This window comes from Ovis canadensis, chromosome 3 (assembly GCF_042477335.2).
Source record: "Ovis canadensis isolate MfBH-ARS-UI-01 breed Bighorn chromosome 3, ARS-UI_OviCan_v2, whole genome shotgun sequence".
NCBI lineage: Eukaryota > Metazoa > Chordata > Mammalia > Artiodactyla > Bovidae > Ovis > Ovis canadensis.
In genome coordinates, this window is record NC_091247.1 from 119801327 (window position 1) to 119820505 (window position 19179).

General features: G+C 38.2%; 1 protein-coding gene across 20 annotated transcripts in view; it reads left to right on the top strand.

The window, feature by feature from the left end:
- NAV3 (neuron navigator 3) overlaps positions 1-18670 on the top strand; it is a 902370-nt gene extending 883700 nt beyond the window's left edge. For 12 of the 20 annotated variants that reach the window (XM_069584096.1, XM_069584098.1, XM_069584085.1 and 9 more), the window contains 6 exons: positions 2290-2444; positions 3948-4019; positions 4580-4776; positions 5943-6061; positions 10115-10318; positions 16040-18670. In XM_069584096.1, coding sequence (XP_069440197.1) covers positions 2290-2444; positions 3948-4019; positions 4580-4776; positions 5943-6061; positions 10115-10318; positions 16040-16159 — 867 coding nt within the window. In that variant the 3' untranslated portion in view covers positions 16160-18670. Of the gene's footprint in view, positions 1-2289; positions 2445-3947; positions 4020-4579; positions 4777-5942; positions 6062-8910; positions 10036-10114; positions 10319-16039 lie in introns of those variants that run through there. The other 8 variants (XM_069584092.1, XM_069584095.1, XM_069584094.1 and 5 more) reach the window with 2 other exon arrangements.
- The last annotated feature ends 509 nt before the right edge of the window (positions 18671-19179 follow it).

A 19179-nucleotide genomic window follows, 5' to 3' on the forward strand; every position in this document is an offset into this window, starting at 1 on the left:
ATTCTTTCCTACATGGAGCTCATATCTTTTGTGTTTTGCCTTTGTTTGTCTCTATGTGGAAAGCTATTCTTCCATTTTTAAGCATCTAAATATTACCTAACCTTTAGAATAAAAAGTTAATAGCAAATAATACTGCCACCAGAAAGTCTTTCCCAGAAGCCACAAGTAATCTTTATATGCAGTGAACAAAATCTTTGTTGTATACTCTTTTGAGGTAATGTATTATTTTCCACTATGAATTGTAGTTACCCGCAAATATGCCTAAGCTACTCAAGGCAGTAAGCATCTTGATTGGTTTTTCCATTTCTAATTGGTCATCCTGTCCTTCAAGCATCTACATTAAAAGATACTTGCTGCTTGCAAGTGAAGCTATGATACCTACACAGCATATTGAAAAGCAGAGACATCACTTTGCTAACAAAGGTCCATATAGTCAAAGCTATGGTTTTTCCAGTAGTCATGTATGGATGTGAGAGTTGTACCATAAAGAAGGCTGAGCACTGAAGAATTGATGCTTTTGAACTGCGGTGTTGGAGAAGACTCTTTGAGAGTCCCTTCGACTACAAGGAGATCAAATCAGTCAATCCTAAAGGAAATCAGCACTGAATATTCATTGGAAAAATTGATGCTGAAACTGCAGCTCCAGTACTTTGGCCACCTGATGCTAAGAGCTGACTCATTAGAAAAGATCCTAGTGATGGGAAAGATTGAAGGCAGGAAGAGACGGGGACAGCAGAGGATGAGATGATTGGATGGCATCACCGATTCAATGGACATAAGTTTGAGCAAGTTCTGAGAGTTGGTGAAGAACAGAGAAGCCTGGTGTGCTACAGTCCATGGGGTTGCAAAGAGTCAGACATGACTGAGCTACTGAACAATGACAAATCATATGTATGTTTTCTTTGATAAATTCCCTACCCTTGTCAAAACAACAGCAGCATATGAATGGTGTTTGTGTTTATATAGTAAAATCCAAATTTCTCTGCATGGATTCAGTCTTTTCTTTCTTGTCTCGTTGAGATCACTACTACCATGTACCATTTTCTGCAAAAGCAGAACACTAATATTTCTCCAAACACATCACACACTCATATCTTCTGGCTCTTATGCTTTACTCTTTATTCTTCAATTATACCTCCCACCCCCATAACCTATTTCTCTGAACCTTAAATCTGAATTAGATATCTCTCTTTAGTTTTCTATAGTGCTTTGTGTATTTCACTTTATCACACTGCATTGTGATTTACTTGTTGGCCTGCCCTTTTGTTTGTCAACTCTAACACCTGGAATGTAGAAGTAAGCTCTAAATCCTTGATGCCAGAGTACCTGGCACATGGTAGGCACTTGCTAAATCTGTGTTGAAAGAGTAAAAATCTACATACTTATCATTTGGAATTCTATTCATTGTTTTCAAGATCCATCATGAAATTGATTTTAACCCTGCTCAAGTTTTACAAATTGAAAATGTCATTGTAAGTATGCAAATATTATGGAAATGCTCTTACTGATTAGGATAATTCTAAGAAACCTAATTATGTTTCTGGCCTACCCATCTGTGACAGCAATCAGTGAACTGGTTATCATATTTAGATTAAAAGCCCTTAGAAAGGAAAAATACCTGTAAATAACCAAGAAACCTACTAAATGCTAAATGCTAATGTCAAGTGACCCAATGAAATATAACAACTTTTGTCTTTGTTTTAAACTACAACAGTTGCATGCAGGTAATAAATAAGTCAATCAAACAACCAACCAACCACAGTTTTATTTGAGTCCCAGGGCTGTATTTTCAGATGCCCCTCATCAAAATGATTAAGATGTTTAGAGTCTAATCGGAAATTTAGGGGTATCATTTTGGATTTAGTCAATACCTCAAATTATAAGGCTTGCTAAAATCCATTTTTATAATCCATTTTTATAATTATATCAAAAGTAAGAATGGAGTCTCAATATTTATGGTTTACCATAAGAGCTCATATCAAGAATTCTTTTTTTTTTTTTTTGCCTTTCTTCCAGGGAGAGAACAACTGAGAAATATGTCCTTGTGTTTACAGTTTTATATTTGCTTCAGATGTTCTGTACTGGATTTTCTCTTTCCTTTAAAAATCTACACTTTCAACATTATATGTTTTTTGCTTTGTAGAATAAGATTTTATATCAATGGAATGATCTATGAGTTTTAATCACAGAACTCAGATGGAAGACAAAATGCATTATTCCTAAATTATGAATTGCTTACCATTAGTATGAATTTATCATTGATGTGTTTGTGTTCTTTATTTTTTAAAGGAATTGCAACAGTATCTAGCTAACCTGGCTGAACAATGCAGTGCTGATAATAATGGTGCAGAGCTTCCAGTTGTAATAATTCTTGATAATCTTCATCATGTGGGCTCTTTGAGTGATATCTTCAATGGTTTTCTCAACTGTAAATACAACAAATGGTATGCTTGAAATATTTTAAATGATGAAACATGAAAAATGGTGATCAAATTTCCATTCTTGTGCTTTTATTCCTTTTAAGACCTATAGTGGATGCCATTCGGAGAAGGCAATGGCAACCCACTCCAGTACTCTTGCCTGGAAAATCCCATGGACGGAGGAGCCTGGTGGGCAGCAGTCCATGGGGTCGCGAAGAGTCGGACACGACTGAGCAACTTCACTTTCACTCATTGGAGAAGGAAATGGCAACCCACTCCAGTGTTCTTGCCTGGAGAATCCTAGGGATGGGGGAGCCTGGTGCACTGCTGTCTATGGGGTTGCACAGAGTCGGACACGACTGGAGCGACTTAGAAGCAGCAGCAGCAGCAATGGATGCCATTAATTTGAAAAGGCTTCATTACTATTATACCATGTTTACAAAGAATCTCTGTGTATCCCTTATAATGTCTATTTATTCATTCAACAACTGTGTCCCAGGTGCTTTTATAGCAACAGTATTTACTTGATGATATTAACTTCTACATGTATGCTGAAAGTATGGAAGACTATTATCAATAAGAGAATGTTTAAATCAGGAATATTAAGAACTAGAATGAGGCTATGTGATGGGATATGAAAGTTGCTCAGTTGTGTCCGACTCTTTGTGACCCCCTGGCCTATACAGTCCATGGAATTCTCCAGGCCAGAATGCTGGAGTGGGTAGCCTTTCCCTTCTTCAGGATATCTTCCCAACCCAGGGATTGAACCCAGGTCTCCCACATTGCAGGTGGATTCTTTACCAGCCAAGCCACAAGGGAAGCCCTATTATTGACTATTATCAATAACAGAATGTTTGAATCAGGGAAATTAAGAACTAGAACAAGGCTATAGAACTGTTTCATTTTTAGTCCATAGTAACATTTAAATTCAGCCTTCCTATAGAAGTAAATTTATTACATTCAGATATACCTTTGTCCTCAGTGATTCTAATGTTTAACTATTTACATGAGAGAAAAGGTTAAAGTAGGGTATAAAAAATCTGAAAAGATTTTTAAGATTCCCTGTAGTGTGATCTCTAAAAAAGAACATAGAACAACTGCATAAATGTTAGTTTCAATGGTGCAAGTATCCCAGTTATCTCTGCTAGAAATATGAAATAATAAAGGAAAAATTAACGAATTGAATTATAAGCAAAAGAATCATAAGATATTAGAGTGGGATGAGATCCCTATGGTTATTCTATCTAATCTCTTTATTTTATATATGAGTAAACATGGGATTAGAGAGGGAAAATGATTACAATGATTTGCCTAGGGTGCCAGAGCTGCCATTTGAACCCCAAATCTTAATTTCTGCTTCAGTGATCTTTGTCATTTTCCAGCCTAACATTATGAAATTACCCCTTTACGGCATAATGTTAAAATGGAAGAACACAAATTTATCCAAATTGTTTCCTGAGACAATTTTAACGTATTAATATCTTTTACCTTTAATGCATTTACATTTTCTTTTCTTTTTGTCTCCAGTCCATATATTATTGGAACAATGAATCAGGGGGTTTCTTCATCACCAAATCTAGAGCTACATCACAATTTCAGGTAAAAATAAGTTGGAATTGTTTGTATTGTCTCTTTTCTGTTTGCTTTTGGTGGTGGTTTTTTTCCATTTGTACACTGACGAATCGGTAACCTGGGGTGTGGAAGTAATTCTCACTTCTTCTGACACTCTTTCTCAAGCAGACATTTTGTGATCCCTGACCTATAATCAGAAGTGTTTCTTTAAAAAAGAAGAAAAAAGAAATGTTTTTCCTGCTCACTATGTCGCAGCTAAAGTAGAACACTTTTCTTCTAAATGTGAGAAATGTGAAGAGAGTTCCTATTTCAGGATTTGTGATTCTCCTACAGAAGAGTGCTCAGCATGCACACTCCCACTCACTGCTGTGACGCACATGAGCTTCTCTTTAGCTCAGAAAGAAAAGTTACATGCAGTTTAGCTCTAATGATAATAGACTGTCATCTCTTTGATCATTAACATATGGCCTCCGACTGAATTAGGAACATTATTACTTTATATTGGAGAGAGAATCACTGTGGACTTAGAGTATAATTTATATAAGGATTTCTGGGTTTTGGTTTTGATTTTTTTTTTCTTTTTATAGGTGGGTACTATGTGCAAACCACACAGAGCCAGTGAAAGGCTTTTTAGGCAGATATCTTCGAAGAAAACTGATAGAGATGGAAATTGAAAGGAACATTCGCAATAATGACCTAGTCAAAATTATAGATTGGATTCCTAAGACGTGGCATCATCTCAACAGTTTTTTAGAAACACACAGTTCTTCTGATGTTACAATTGGTGAGTTCTAAAATTGCAATATGCCATTTTCCAGGAACTAAGAGTACTTGGTAAAGATAGCCAGATTGGAAGTAGAAAATAACAACTGAAGCTAATGTTTTTGAAGCTTCCAAAAATTTAAGTTTTCATTTTTTTTTCTCCTTCTGAAAGTTTGCCTTCAAGCTTTGTGTCTTTTCATCCGACTATTACAGTTTAGTAAGGCTTCCCAGGTGGCGCTACTGGTAAAGAACCTGCCTACAATGCAGGAGACATAAGAGATGTGGGTTCCATCCCTGGGATGGGAAGATCCCCTGGAGGAGGGCATGGCAACCCACTCCAGTATTCTTGCCTGGAAAATCCCATGGATAGAGGAGCCTGGAAGACTACGGTTCTTAGGGTTGCAAAGAGTTAGACATGACTGAGAAGACTTAGCGCGCATACAAGCGTGAAACTTTGCTAACATCAACTAATGTCGACAACTATATTAGTATAATATCGACAACTAAAAGTCAGGTAGCCATGTGAAATAAATTAGACTTTATTAGCAAATAAAGTCTTTTCAGAGTATCATTTTTATGCTAAAAACAAATTTTAGCATATATCAATTATAGTTGTGAGATATTTTAAGAAAATTTAGGCATTTTATATTTTCATGAAGATAAAATTGTTTGAGTTGTTTGTCTTGAGTTGGCATAAAGATGTTTATTTTTGTATTCCTTCTTATAGTTGCACACAAAATAAGTCCCCTTTTCCTTGCTGTGGATCAGAAAGATATACTCACTAAAGGCACAGTGTAGAAAGAATTAGGACAGTTCTACAATTGGGATCAGAAGATCACAGCAGAGGCCCACTTCCAGGAAATAATGACATATTTTATATTTGAAAATTCATTCCATCATAGTTTTGTCATTTGTAAAGTGGAGCAGATTGACTAGATTATAACCTTTAAGGTTTCTCCAAATACTGAAATGTGATGTGTTAGACTAAGATTTTAGTGTAAAAATAAAGGAGGGTCCTGAAGATGGATCTTCAGTAAAACACTGATAATAATTAAGCTGACCAAGATTATAATTTTCTAAGACTCCTGTAAGAAGCATATTAATACCCCCAGAACAGTGTCTAAATATGTGCTTAGATTGCTAAATATAGGAATTCTCATAAATGGTTTGTTATTTCTTTCTTCTCAGGCCCTCGACTTTTCCTTCCTTGTCCCATGGATGTAGAAGGTTCTAGAGTATGGTTCATGGATCTCTGGAACTATTCTTTGGTACCTTATATTCTGGAGGCAGTAAGAGAAGGTCTGCAGGTATAGTACTCAATTTTCTTAACTGTTTTAAAAAACCAAATAGAAAAAGAAATCATCCTTTAAAAGCAAAAAAAAAAAAAAAATCATTTCTCTGATTTGTGCAGAAAAATAAAGGTAGCTTGAAAGAACAAATAGTTTCTAATATATTTTTTCTGAGGATAAATATGTAGGAGAAAGAATTCCAACAAGAACACATTGAAGGCCAAATGTATTGCCATCGGTGTTTACAAAGGGTTCTTATTAGACAGCTAGTTAATTGCACAGTTCTGCATCTTATGAAGCAGGCGTGTTGGTGTGGGCCGTTGTCGTCTGTTCTGTTCTTCTTTTCTTGACTATGTCGCACAGCGTACGGGATCTTCCCTGACTAGGGGTGATCCCATGCCCCTGAAGTGGGGGCACTGGATCTCTAGGAAGCCCCCATTTACTCTCTCCTTATACAATCTGTAGCAGGCAGTCTGTGCTACATTAATAGATTCCCTGCTTTAGGATGTCTCATTGCTTGAAACCCTTCAACATCCCTTGCAAAATCCCTTTCTGTTTTTAAAAATGCTCTAAATCTAAGGCATTTGAATTTTTTAAACTGTGACAGGTTGGTTTAGCAGCGTCTCTGCTCCTTCCTCCTCTACCTTACATCACAAGGCCCTGCAAGCACCCCTTCTATTTACTCTTAACTAAGAAATCAAAGTACATCCCTAATAAGAAAACCCCTTTTCAACAAAATATATCATCCCTTTTCTGTAAGTCTTGATTTTTTTTTTCCTTGTGTGAATTTTTTTAAGATTCTCATTGTATAATCACCAAACTTGTGTCAGAAAAATCCAGTCACCTTTACAATAACTCAGCCAAGGTTTAGGCAGTTTTTGCTTTTCTCTATTTCTCAGTTTTAGGCATCTCTATTTCTGGTTATCACAAGTGCTGCTAGAATTAAGATATACTTCATGCTTTTCACATTTTGTCATCTGCAGTTCTGTGTTAAGTCTTTATATCACTGTCTAAAAAAATTGGTTGTCTATTTTCCTTTATTTCACTTCCTTTCACTTCCTCATGCTTTCCTCACCTTGTAGAAGGGCATGGCAGTGATTTAGAACTAACAGGATGGTGAACGTGATGAATATTATGAGGATGTTCTGAACGTACAGAGGTAATGATCCTAGAGAATGCTATCAACTGGTTCTACCTCAGATTTAAATAACTCAGTTTCATATTTTTAATGGTATGAGCCAAACCAGCCTGAGAAAACATCTCCAACAAAGTTAAAGACTGTGCCAAAAGGTTTTATTTTCAAGTATAACATAGCACATGTCAAGATCCCCCTAAAACTATTATGCCATCTCAGAAGTGAGTTGGGTCTCTTGGTTTCAATTATTTGTTCCAAAAACATCATATATTTGTATGAAAATTTATTTAAAATATTCATGGGGTCATGATTTTTAAATTAATACTTAAATTAATTATGTGTTCCTCTAGATACTATTTCAGCATTAGTAAACTCTTATCAAAATCTTTATATATTACATTTTCCTTATTTCTTATTCATTTGCTAATACATCAGAAGAATTAGAAGGGTTTTAAAAACTCAAAAACAGTAATACCTAAAAATCCTTAAATCTCATTTTGTAGAAGTATGTCGCATTTTTAACGTTCAAATCATTATTTATAAAGCACCATCCTAAGAATTATCATTCTATAAAAATTCCCTTTAAATAAAGTCATAATCACTAAAATAATACCAGTTCCCCAAGTTGAGAGATACTCCAAAAATTTTTTTTTGAGGAGGAATAAAAATATCTTAAGTTTTCTGCTATAGTTCTAGATGTTTGTTAGTAGGTTAGAGTGAAAGTTGGATCAATCACAACACAGGGAATAGCTGAGGCTTGGGGGGGATGGAGGTGGCAGGAGGCAGATACAGCACTTTGAGAAAAAAAGGAAAACCCTTTGGTGAGTAGAGAGTTATCATCGCTACTGAAGGATATACTGGACTGGAAGTCTGTTGGCAGATGATGTTCTTGGGATGGTCCATATGTGACTTCTGGAGGAACAGGAAGGAGAGAAATCACATATGTCATGAACTACTTTCTTGGATATCCTGGCAACAAAGAACCATGAACTGGAACAAAAGGTGGAAAAATAAAGCACGGTTGCAAAGATGAAAATCTGAGTCGAGAGGAATAGAATAATTTCTCCTCGAGTGAAGGCTGACGCTCTGGTGGGGAGCTGTATGGCAAACACTCTTTGCCAGATGTTCTAGTTCGAGAAAACACTGTGATGCACTGGATTCTGATTTTTATCCTGATGATTCTGTCTTTCTTGAAATGTCAGCAATCAGATCACCTCCTTCTGAATATTTAAATGTCTCTTCTTTCATTTCTTGTTCTATAACATCTCCTTCACTCTGAAATACAGAATTGAGCCTGTGTGCCTTTCTATTGGTCACCCCAGTTCTGCTGTCCATGATGATTCTGGACAGCGTCAGTTGGTGCTGTTAGATTTTCGTATTCTTTTTGTAACATTTCCGTTCCAAGATGTATATACTTTCCTTCAGTTAGTTTAAGTTGTATAGCAATCTAAGTAAATTTTTAACTGAGAGACAATTTCTGCTCCAAAATAACAGAACTATTACAAAAAAAAAAAAAAGTCTGATTACTACCCCTACTGTTATCCCCTGCTGCTGCTAAGTCCCTTCAGTCGTGTCTGACTCTGAGCGACCCCTTGGACTGCAGCCTACCAGGCTCCTCCGTCCATGGGATTTTCCAGGCAAGAGTACTGGAGTGGGGTGCCATTGCTTTCTCTGACTGTTATCCCCTAGAGGTGCAGATATCAAGACCTGAACTTTTTTTTTTTTCCTTAAGGCAAGCCTGCCACAACCCCATGCAACTTCTCCAGGAGAAGCTCAAAAGACAGTTCCGAGCAGACTGTGGGCCTTTCACGGACTCAGCATCCGCCATTTTGGTTTTGTCTCACCGAGGCACATCGAGCCACATGAAACGCTTCACACTGCTATTTGGTGCCGTCTGGGGCCAAATATACACCTAGTAACCAGGATTGCCCTCAGTAGGGTAGGAAAGTCCTTCAGAGAATTAGTGTACCTATGTTACTGCCCTCTATTCTTAATTTTCACCTTCTTTCTATGCCTTTGTGGTTTGTACTTTTTTTTTCCCTAAGCCCACCAACCTCTGTCTCCTCAGTGTGCTGTTTCTAGTTTGGTTTTGGCTTTGCTTCCAGTTTAAACTTTTTTTAACATCACTTGGGTTCATCTGCCATCTACTCCACTACCCGTATTTTAACCAGGCTTTATAATCTCTTTCTTATCAGCTTTCTTCCTCCAGAGGAGTTCTGACAAAGTTTTCATTTCCCATAATTTTCCTCCGTACTAGTGGTCTCACAAACAAATATCTCAAAGAAGTTTTAATAGGAAGCAATGCGATTACAGAGGACATTACTCTGATGGAAATGATTGTCAGGGAAAGAATGATTATGTTCAAGGAAAATCTGAGCAGAACAAAGTAGAGAAAAGAAATCTCTTGTATTCATCATCTTTCCAAAGCACACTTTAGTAAATAAAGGTATTTAGTGTCTAGCATGAATCTTTTTATTTTTCTATTACTGGAACATTCCTTTCTCAATGTTGAGCTTTCATTTAGTTTGTAAAATTACTAACAAAGATAAATGAGGGTAGTCATTTCTTCATGTATTTAAAATAAACCTCCCTCATCTCTCCCCCAAATGCTGACCGTTTATTTTGTCTAGCCTTCAAGTTTAAAGTGAACTATACAGATAGTTTAAAATCTGGGAAATAGCATATGGACACTTCATTCCCCTGAAAGTCCCATAGGGACTCAGTGTGCAAATTAGTAGTCACCTCCGTACCGAGCAGAGATGTAGGGAATTCCCTGGTTGTCCAGCGGTTAGGACTCCAGGCTTTCACTGCTGAGGGCCTGGGTTCAATCCCTGTTTTGGGAACTAAGATCCTGCAAGCTGCATGGCAAAACAAACAAACAAACAAACAAACAAGGAATTCATTTCATATGTGCTAAATATGTGATCTCTTTTTAGATGTATGGGAAACGAGCACCTTGGGAAGATCCCTCCAAGTGGGTGCTTGATACATACCCATGGAGCTCAGCATCTCTGCCTCAGGATGGCCCAGCATTACTTCAGTTGCGACCAGAAGATGTTGGGTATGAGGGCTGTGTATCCACGAAGGAAGCTACAACCTCAAAGCACATTCCGCAAACTGACACAGAGGGGGATCCCCTGGTAAGAAGCTGATGTTTGATTCTTCCTGTCTAATCTCGACTACAGTGTGCAGTCACTAGGATTTAGTCATTTGCATCAGAGATATTAATTCGCTTTCCTGGGTAATATTTGAGATTGTCCTGATGTTGGTACTCAGTTTCCAAATCTTTACCTTTGGCCTACATTCATTGGGTGAAACTCTTTAAAAAGGCCAAACTTGTATACTTCAAAATAATAAAAAACACTTAAACCAGGCTGAGCTGTGAGACCATAATTTTTCTTTTATTAAGCAGAAAATTATATAAATAAATAAACTTTAAACATTGCAGGACTCAAAATTCATTAGGTATGTAAGAAAAAGCTGAATTTTGTTCTAAAATGACAAAAAATAATATAATCTATACTTGAAAAACTAAAGAATATTTTACATGTATCAATTTTATATTTTACATGTAAAATTTTGTCTAAGTAAATTTAGGATTAGTACTCCATTGCCAACAGTAGAGAAGAATGAACTGACTTTGGAATTCAGTTCAGTTCAGTCGCTCAGTCGTGTCCAGCCTTTTGTGACCCCATGAACTGCAGCATGCCAGGTCTCCCTGTCCGTTACCAACTCCGGGACTCCACCCAGACCCATTGTCCATTGAGTCAGTGATGCCATGCAACCACCTTATCCTCTGCCATCCCCTTCTCCTCTTGTCCTCAATCTTTCCCAGCATCAGGGTCTTTTCAAATGAGTCAGCTCTTCCCATCAGGTGGCCAAAGTATTGGAGTTTCAGCTTCAGCATCAGTCCTTCCAATGAACACCCAGGACTGATCTCCTTTAGGATGGACTGGTTGGATCTCCTTGCAGTCCAAGGGACTCTCAAGAGTCTTCTCCAACACCACAGTTTATAAGCATCAATTCTTTGGTGCTCAGCGTTCTTTATAAAGGGCCATTATTCCCTGTCTTGCTCAGATTGCATTCTTGGAAGTCATACTATAAGTCAATAAAACCCTGAAGCACGAATACTCTGGAAATACTAAGCACATCTGTTCCTAATACTATAACTTTATTTTCATATGTATTTTTTAATTTTTAGAGATGACTTTCCATAAATTTGTCTCAAATGTAATGTGGTTTTTAGATTACTATTCTGGCTAAAGAATTCACTGAATAACCAATACAGTAAGAAGACATGCTGAGATAAAGGTCCTTGTGTTACTTAAACAGAAAAAGTGAAGTCGCTCAGTCATGTCTGACTCTTTGCGACCCCATGGACTATAGCCTACCAGGCTCCTCCTGCATGGAATGTTCTAGGCAAGAGTACTGGAGTTGGTTGCCATTTCCTTCTTCAGGGGATGTTCCTGACCTGAGGATTGAACCCCAGTCTTGCGCAGTGCAGGCAGATAAATGCTTTACCATCTGAGCCACCAGGGAATCTAAGGAAATGATTAAATCATAGTCTGTAACCATACCTAAAGACATAAAATTATGAGTTGATACTTTGTGGAATATCCTTACACTAATAACCGTAACACATGTACATCTCGTCATTTCAGTTGACCATTTTGAACATCTTGGAATTTACATGTGAACCATCTGATAAAGATTCATTATTTTTTCCTGATAAAATGCATGCACACAGAAGATTTTCCATACTATTTCAAAAAGTTCCATAAAGTCATAAGAAATATACATTGATCTACTTAGACCCCAGGGATCTCTTATTTAGAACATTTGCTCTAAACTATAAACTTCTTGGGGCTTCCTTTGTAGCTCAGCTGGTAAAGAATCCCCCTGCAATGCAGGAAACCCCACTTCAATTCCTGGATCAGGAAAATCCACTTGAGAACGGATAGTCTACCCACTCCAGTATTCTGGCCTGGAGAATTCCATGGACTAGGTCTTGGAAAGAGTTGGGGCTTGCAACTCTTGGGCTTGCAAAGAGTTAGACATGACTAAGCGTCTTTCACTTAACAAGTGTCTGGCCCTTTAGCTCATACATAGCTAAATAACTAAACAACAGTGATGGTGAAATTGGTTTGAAGTCCACAAAACTGTGACTGTACACTAAGTAACTCCTGATCAGTTCAGTTCAGTCACTGTCGTGTCCTACTCTTTGCAATCCCAAGGACTGCAACACACCAGGCCTCCCTGTCCATCACCAACTCCCAGAATTCACTCAAACTCATGTTCAGTTAGTCAGTGATGCCATCTAACCATCTCATCCTCTGTCGCCCCCTTTTCCTCCCACCTACAATCTTTCCTAGCATCAGGGGTTTTCAAATGAGTCAGTTCTTTGCATCAGGCGGCTAAAGTATTGGAGTTTCAGCTTTAGCATCAGTCCTTCCAAGGAATATTCTGGGCTGATTTCCATGAGGATGGACTGGTTGGATCTCCTTGCAGTCCAAGGGACTCTCAAGATTCTTCTCCAACACCACAGTTCAAAAGCATCAATTCTTTGACTCTCAGCTTTCTTTATAGTCCAACTCTCACATCCATACGTAATAGAGAAAAAGTAAGCCTTACAGTACAAATAGGGGTTATTTCATCTGAGTTGTTTATAATTTCCAGTTTGCCCTTTGCAGTTTCTCATTCAGTTCCTGATAAAGGTAAGATGTTAAGTTTGTTTTCAGGGCTACTCTATAGAGTATGGGACATTTAGGGGATGTCCTAAATTTTCCCAGTTTACACAGTCCTGGTGAGCTAAACCCACTAATCACTCTTTTCCTGGCTCCAGATGTTCTTATCTTCTGCTTTGGAAAAGGGATCAGAATCTCTACATTCTGAATGAGAATGGGTTAAAAAAAAATTCTCTGATTCCTAACCTTCTGCTTCACTCAACATCTTAAAGAACAAGGGGTTATGATGTTTGACGTATTAAGTGACAAAACCTTCTCATCTAAATATCTGTGAATCAGGTACATTCTGATTGGCAAGTATCTCTCTGCATTTATTGCTCTATATTTTTATAATGACTGACATAAGGTAACAACATTTTTGCAGTCCAATATAAATCAGAAGTAGTCAGAGAAAGCCTCAGTGTCAGTAATATATTTTTGACTCTGAACAAGGATGTAAGTTTTTGGCACATCTCACAGTATTTAAAAATGTAATGTGTATTTATCATCAACAGACTCATTTATTCAGTAAATATTCGTAAATAATAAGTATGTACTCAGGGATAAATCCTGGTGATCATAAAATCCATATCATTTCTGACATTAAGAAGCTCCTAGTCCAGCCATTTTATATGTAGATATATAAATTACAGTGCAGTAATGATAGAGGTATGTTCTAGGTAAAGTTTTGAGTCTGTTGAGGAAGTGGTTAGGATAAAGCTCCTCAGAGGAGGAGATGCTTGAGCTAGGTTTGGAAGGATGAGTAAAAGTTCATAATGAGGTTGGATAGAGACGAGCCAAAATTTAAAAAACAGGAAGTGAAACATGATGAAACAGTACAATAAAAATAATGAGTTTAGGGAGCTGTATACAAATTTGTGGAATTAGAATAAAAGGGACAGAAAGAATTAAAGCTACAGAAGTCTACAATTGATAAGCCATCTGAAGCCTTGTTTATCTTGAAGGAAGTTAAATGTTTACCATACAATGGGGAGCCACCAAAGATTTTTGAGCAAGGGACTTATTAGATTTGCAGTTTATAATAATCACCTTGGTAATAGAATAGAGGGCAGGTTAAAGGAAAGAGGATAGAGGCTGGAAGATGGGCAGATGTGTAAATACCAGGGATGATAAGGACCTGACCAGGGTGTTATAAATGATAGGCATTGTGTTTATGACTATGGGTCTGGGAAAGAAGCAGGGGAAAAGAGCACAAGGAAATACTTGTGTAGAGAATAATGATCCACCCTGATTATACCCAGTCAGACTACTGACTGATGTGAACCTTACCTACCTCCTTTGACTCTAATGTACAAAGCAACCCTCTGAGAAGGCATGGTAAATCCTTTGTATGTATTTACCATGAATCTGAGACTTGGAACTTATTTTAATGGAACATATTTACTATATAGCACTATTTTCAAAACATAAGACTTTAAAATACTATTATTATACCATAAAATTTTATAACAGCCAGCTTTCAGGTGATTTCAGATATTTGTAACTGAGATCAAGGCATAACCTTGAAAGCATTTCTATTCTTGAAAGGTGCTCAAAACACAGTGTTTTTTCTTTTTTGGTTTTTGGGTTTTTTTACAAATTATCTTCACCCAGATGCTTGAACATACAGCCAGCTAACTTAGAGTAACAAAAGAAAGGAAAAAGGGAATATGAATGTTCATGAAGGTGGGAATGTGTGTGTGTGTTCAAAAGAGAGACAGAGAAGGGGGGAGAGAGAGAAAAACTATGTTGATGGAGAAGTTTAGCTTTTTGACTCACTGGGTTTAAGAGGTTATCACCAACTACTTTCGTATGTTTATGTAGCTTGTTTAATAAATTCAGGGAATTAGACAGAAAATTATGTTGAAAAATATTGGCCTAAAGAATGACTTTAAAATATGCTATAACTATAGCTTCTTTGTCAGAAAGGCATTCTTGATGGAATTGGTAATTACCAGTGTGTCATTTTATTTCACAAACATTTCTTAATTGAATACACATTTTTACACTGACTGTCTCAGCAAGCAGAGCTTAACATATGACTAAAGAATCCTTTTGGATTTAGCCTTTCTATTGGAGCAGTTTCCCTAAATTTTAAGTTGGGGGAAAAAAAGAACATCTTTGATTACATAATAAATAGTAAAGTTAGCATGCATTAAACAATACAAAGATTATTACCATTTACAGAAACTCTTGATAAGAAAACAAATCCATACCCTCCCGAAGATGTGCCAATTTTTCTGTGCTTTCTAAAACTGTCAAATCATTTATTCACGATTTGCTTTTGAGCAAGATTTCTTTATCCGTCTCTACCACTGAATCTGCAGATCTCTCAAAATCCAAGCAAAGTGGCCTCCTTTTATTTTCTAATACCCGGAAACACTAGCTGCCTTTCTCCCCAGCTGCTTTCCTGCCCATGTCCCTTTTATGAGAACAAACGTTGCCGTTGTCCTAGAAGGCTGGGAAACTTGAGACAGCTGCTCTTGTTCCAGAAGGTGGTTTTTCTTTTCAGTGAGAGATCCATCATATTTTAGCCAGGCGCTCAACAGCCACAGAAGCTTGACGGTGATTCTTCCCTTTGCCCTCTTCAAATGCTCATGGTCGGCTTCATTCGGTCGCCTCCCCTCGAGGTCAACGCTTAAGCAGCAGATGGGGGGCTTGTATGGAGCAGCTGGTTCCATTCTACTCCAGCCCCGCCTCCTCTCCAGGGACCCTGAGCGGAAGCCTGTGTGCCCGTCGGCGTGTAGGAACGTTCAGGACTTTCACTTGCCATTCAGCGCTTTCTGCTTCTCGCAGCCAAAAAGCTGGGCAGCTTGGCGTCCTCTGCAGCCACGAGCCCAGATGTCCGGCTGTGATACAGTTTCCTGTCGGCACTCCCTGCTGGCGCTATATTCATTTACAATCACGAATAAAAGACTTATCCAGAGGCCCTATTTTGTCCTTATGGTTTGCCGGTGTAGTCATGTGTGGGAGAAACAGTCTAGGAGCCAGGGCAACCGGTCAAAGTCTAAAATTGTTTTCCGTTTCCCTTGGAGGGGATGAGATGGGTCCTCCGTGTGGCTCGGGGCCGTGTGTTTTCTGGGCCTGGCTTTTTCCATGCATCATCGCCTCCATCGATGTCTCTTTTTCTTTCTTCAGATGAATATGCTAATGAAACTCCAAGAAGCAGCCAATTACTCGGGCACACAAAGCTGCGACAGTGATAGCACCAGCCATCATGAAGACATTTTGGATTCGTCTCTTGAATCTACCCTCTAGAGGGTGAAAAAAAGTTAGGGGAAAAGACTATGCTTTAAAAAAAAAATGTTTGAAAAGTAAGGTATTTTCATTAAACCACTGCCAGTATGAAAGCATCCCGTCAGGGCCCTGACCCAGAGTTGTGGTCTCTAAGGAGACAGCAGAACCAAGTCTGAACCACCAAGATACTCAGTTGACACGGAAGCGTAACTTGCTTTTCTTTCTAGGCATTTTTTTTTTTTTTTTAAATCTCTGTGGAGTGATGTAAGGCTCCAATACTCAACTGGAAAGGACCCTAACGACAGGGCAACTGAAGATTGTGCATGGGATAGCCAAACTGGACTTTCTGTTTTTTCTCTTTAAACGTTTACAATGCAGACCTTTTCTTTCTTTTCTCTTTATTTTTGTTATCGCAGTTCCTTCTCTTGGTTTCCTCTGAGGGCTTGTTCTCCCCAAGCAGGGTCCACTCTTCTGATCCGTCCAGCCTCTTTTGTGCCACGTGGTGCTGGTCGCGGAGCCCCAGTAGCGTTTGTGTTGTGCGCTCACCCCATTCCAAAATGAAGAGGCCAGGCCTCTACAAGCACAAATGGAATTGTGCGACCCCAGGGAAACACTGCTGTGGCCAGCCGGAGAAGTGCCAGTATCGTTCTCAACTGCCGTGATCACAGGGTGCTTCACCCGCGCTTTAGTGTCTGAGTCACAGGTTTGATAAGGTGGTTTTTCCCACTGTGGTCTTTTTAAACCACCTGCCCATTCCCTTAAAAAAAAAAAAAGTTTTATACCAATTATTAGTCAACACTGACAACAGGCTTTTTTAGGGCTTTATTTGTTTGAGCCTTGTCAGTGAAAAGAAGGAACATTTCCTATGGTGCTGTCTCACTGCCTTAAACCGATTTCTACAACAGTTTAACAGTTGGTTTAAATCCTGAACCATTGGTAATTTCCACTGTCTTCACTTATAACACCAGTTAACACAGTAGCCTCATCTCTATTTTTGTGTTCGTTTTGAAGAAATGGATAGGAGAAAGATCAGTATTTTTACCTTGAGAACAGGTTGCTTTGCCTATCCTCCAAAAGACTCAAGTAACCCAGAAACCCTCTTTGAGTGTCATTTAAAAGCTAAGCCATGTGGCTATCTTCCATCCAGTTCTAGGGGAAAGAGTTTCAGAAGGCGGGAGAGGGTGAATTCTTATCCAGCAGAGCTGGAAGCACTAGATGCAGCATGAGCACAACTATTCGGCTTTTCTCTCCTATTCTTTTTTTTTTTTAATTATTATGAGTTTTGAGCATGTTGTTTTGATGGGTATTATTGTACATGAGAAATTCAGCATCCGAGAACACTGAAGCAGTGAAGTCACTGTGGATGAGAAAGCATTTATACTGTAAAAGAAGGTTAGATTTGCACAGTCTACTGGGTAGGTATTGTAAATAATCATTTAAAAAAACTTGCACAACTCAAAACAAACACACACACAAATTGTATTTTATCCTGTGGGTGTTCAGAGATGTTTCACTTGCTGAGATTTCCTGTACGTTGCAAACAAATGCAGAATGCAGACCCTCAGTGCTCTTGTTACCTGGTGTGTTTGTCCTGTATTTACAGTTGTGGTGGCCACGCAGGAGCTATCAGTGCTAGAGTGAGCATGCTTCAAAACTCTCCATGAAGCCAGTGCATTGTTGGAAAAGTAAAAATGTCTGAAAGTGCATCTGTCGTGGCAGGCTTTCAAGAGAGGACATGAGAGCTGACGGGAGTGACTGGAGAAGTTCCCACCACGCGCAGAGGACAGGTTTGAAATTCATCACCCCAAGGGCTAGGCCACGGTGTAGACTTGTTCCGTGCGTGTGAAAATGTGCTACTTCAGGACGTTCAATTGGTGCTACCCTCTGTGACCACCCACGGGTCAGTTGCTGTAGAACAATAGCCACACGAGACATCGGTGCAGCGGTCAGAGTGTCACTCGATCTGTAGGCCCTCCACGGTGCTATCGCCCTAAGGGAAGTCGGAACTGGATTTGCGCACGTAGAAAGGGCACCCTGACTTTGCAGCCTCAAACGTGGATCACGTCTGTGGTGAAACGTCGATGTACGTAGCTGGATGAGTGACTAGTGGCCCTTGTACAATATGTGATCTAAGAAAATTGCTAATCTTTCCCTGCCATTTTGAGAACCACAGTCCAAACATGATCATTAAACAGAAATTCCTGCAATACATCCCAGTAGGTCCGCCTAGTTTACAGCTGAAACTAGTTTGTGAAACATTTGTCTGTATACATTTTATATTTTGTACATTTTTGATGTAACATACCATGTAAATAGAAACAGTGAAATAAATCATCTGAAAAGTTTTGTAGTCTTTGTAAAGCCCCGACAGCAACTACTTGGTGTCAGTGGACTTAACTGGGTGATGTATTTTCTATTGGTTGGTTGTTCCTCTAGCTTGTAAACCAGCTTGCATATATTTTTTTGCAAATGTGCACCCTGTATCTGTCTAAATTATTACTTTGACATTAAAGTGGAATTATTTATTGACAACAAGGTGTGGTGTCTATATGTGGAGAGAATTGAATAATTATGCACCCAAAGTATCAAACTTTAAAATGTTGCTTGCACTATTAATAAGCCATGAGTAGGATGTATGTGATCTTTTTATTCTATATTGCTCATAGAAAGAAACTCATAGCTTTTAAATGAGTAAATATATTGAAGGCACTAGGTATATCTTTTTAAATGAAAGTTATTTATTCAGTGAATATTTTTAGAAAACTCATTATTAGTCTACCTAAATGATTATAAAATAAGCATTAATATAAAATAAAATGTTAATGTTCACTTAATTATATCAACTTATTAAATGTTTCTTTGTTTTTATTCCATTAACTTTTTTTTGACCTTTTACCTCTAAAGATGCTTTTAACATAGAAGAATTCTTCTGGTGGTTGTTTATTTTTAAGAGATTATAAAAAGAAAAGGAACCCTCTTTAATATGAGAAATTTTTTTTCAAAGCACCTTGGTCTTTCATACCAGTAACTGGAATGCTTAT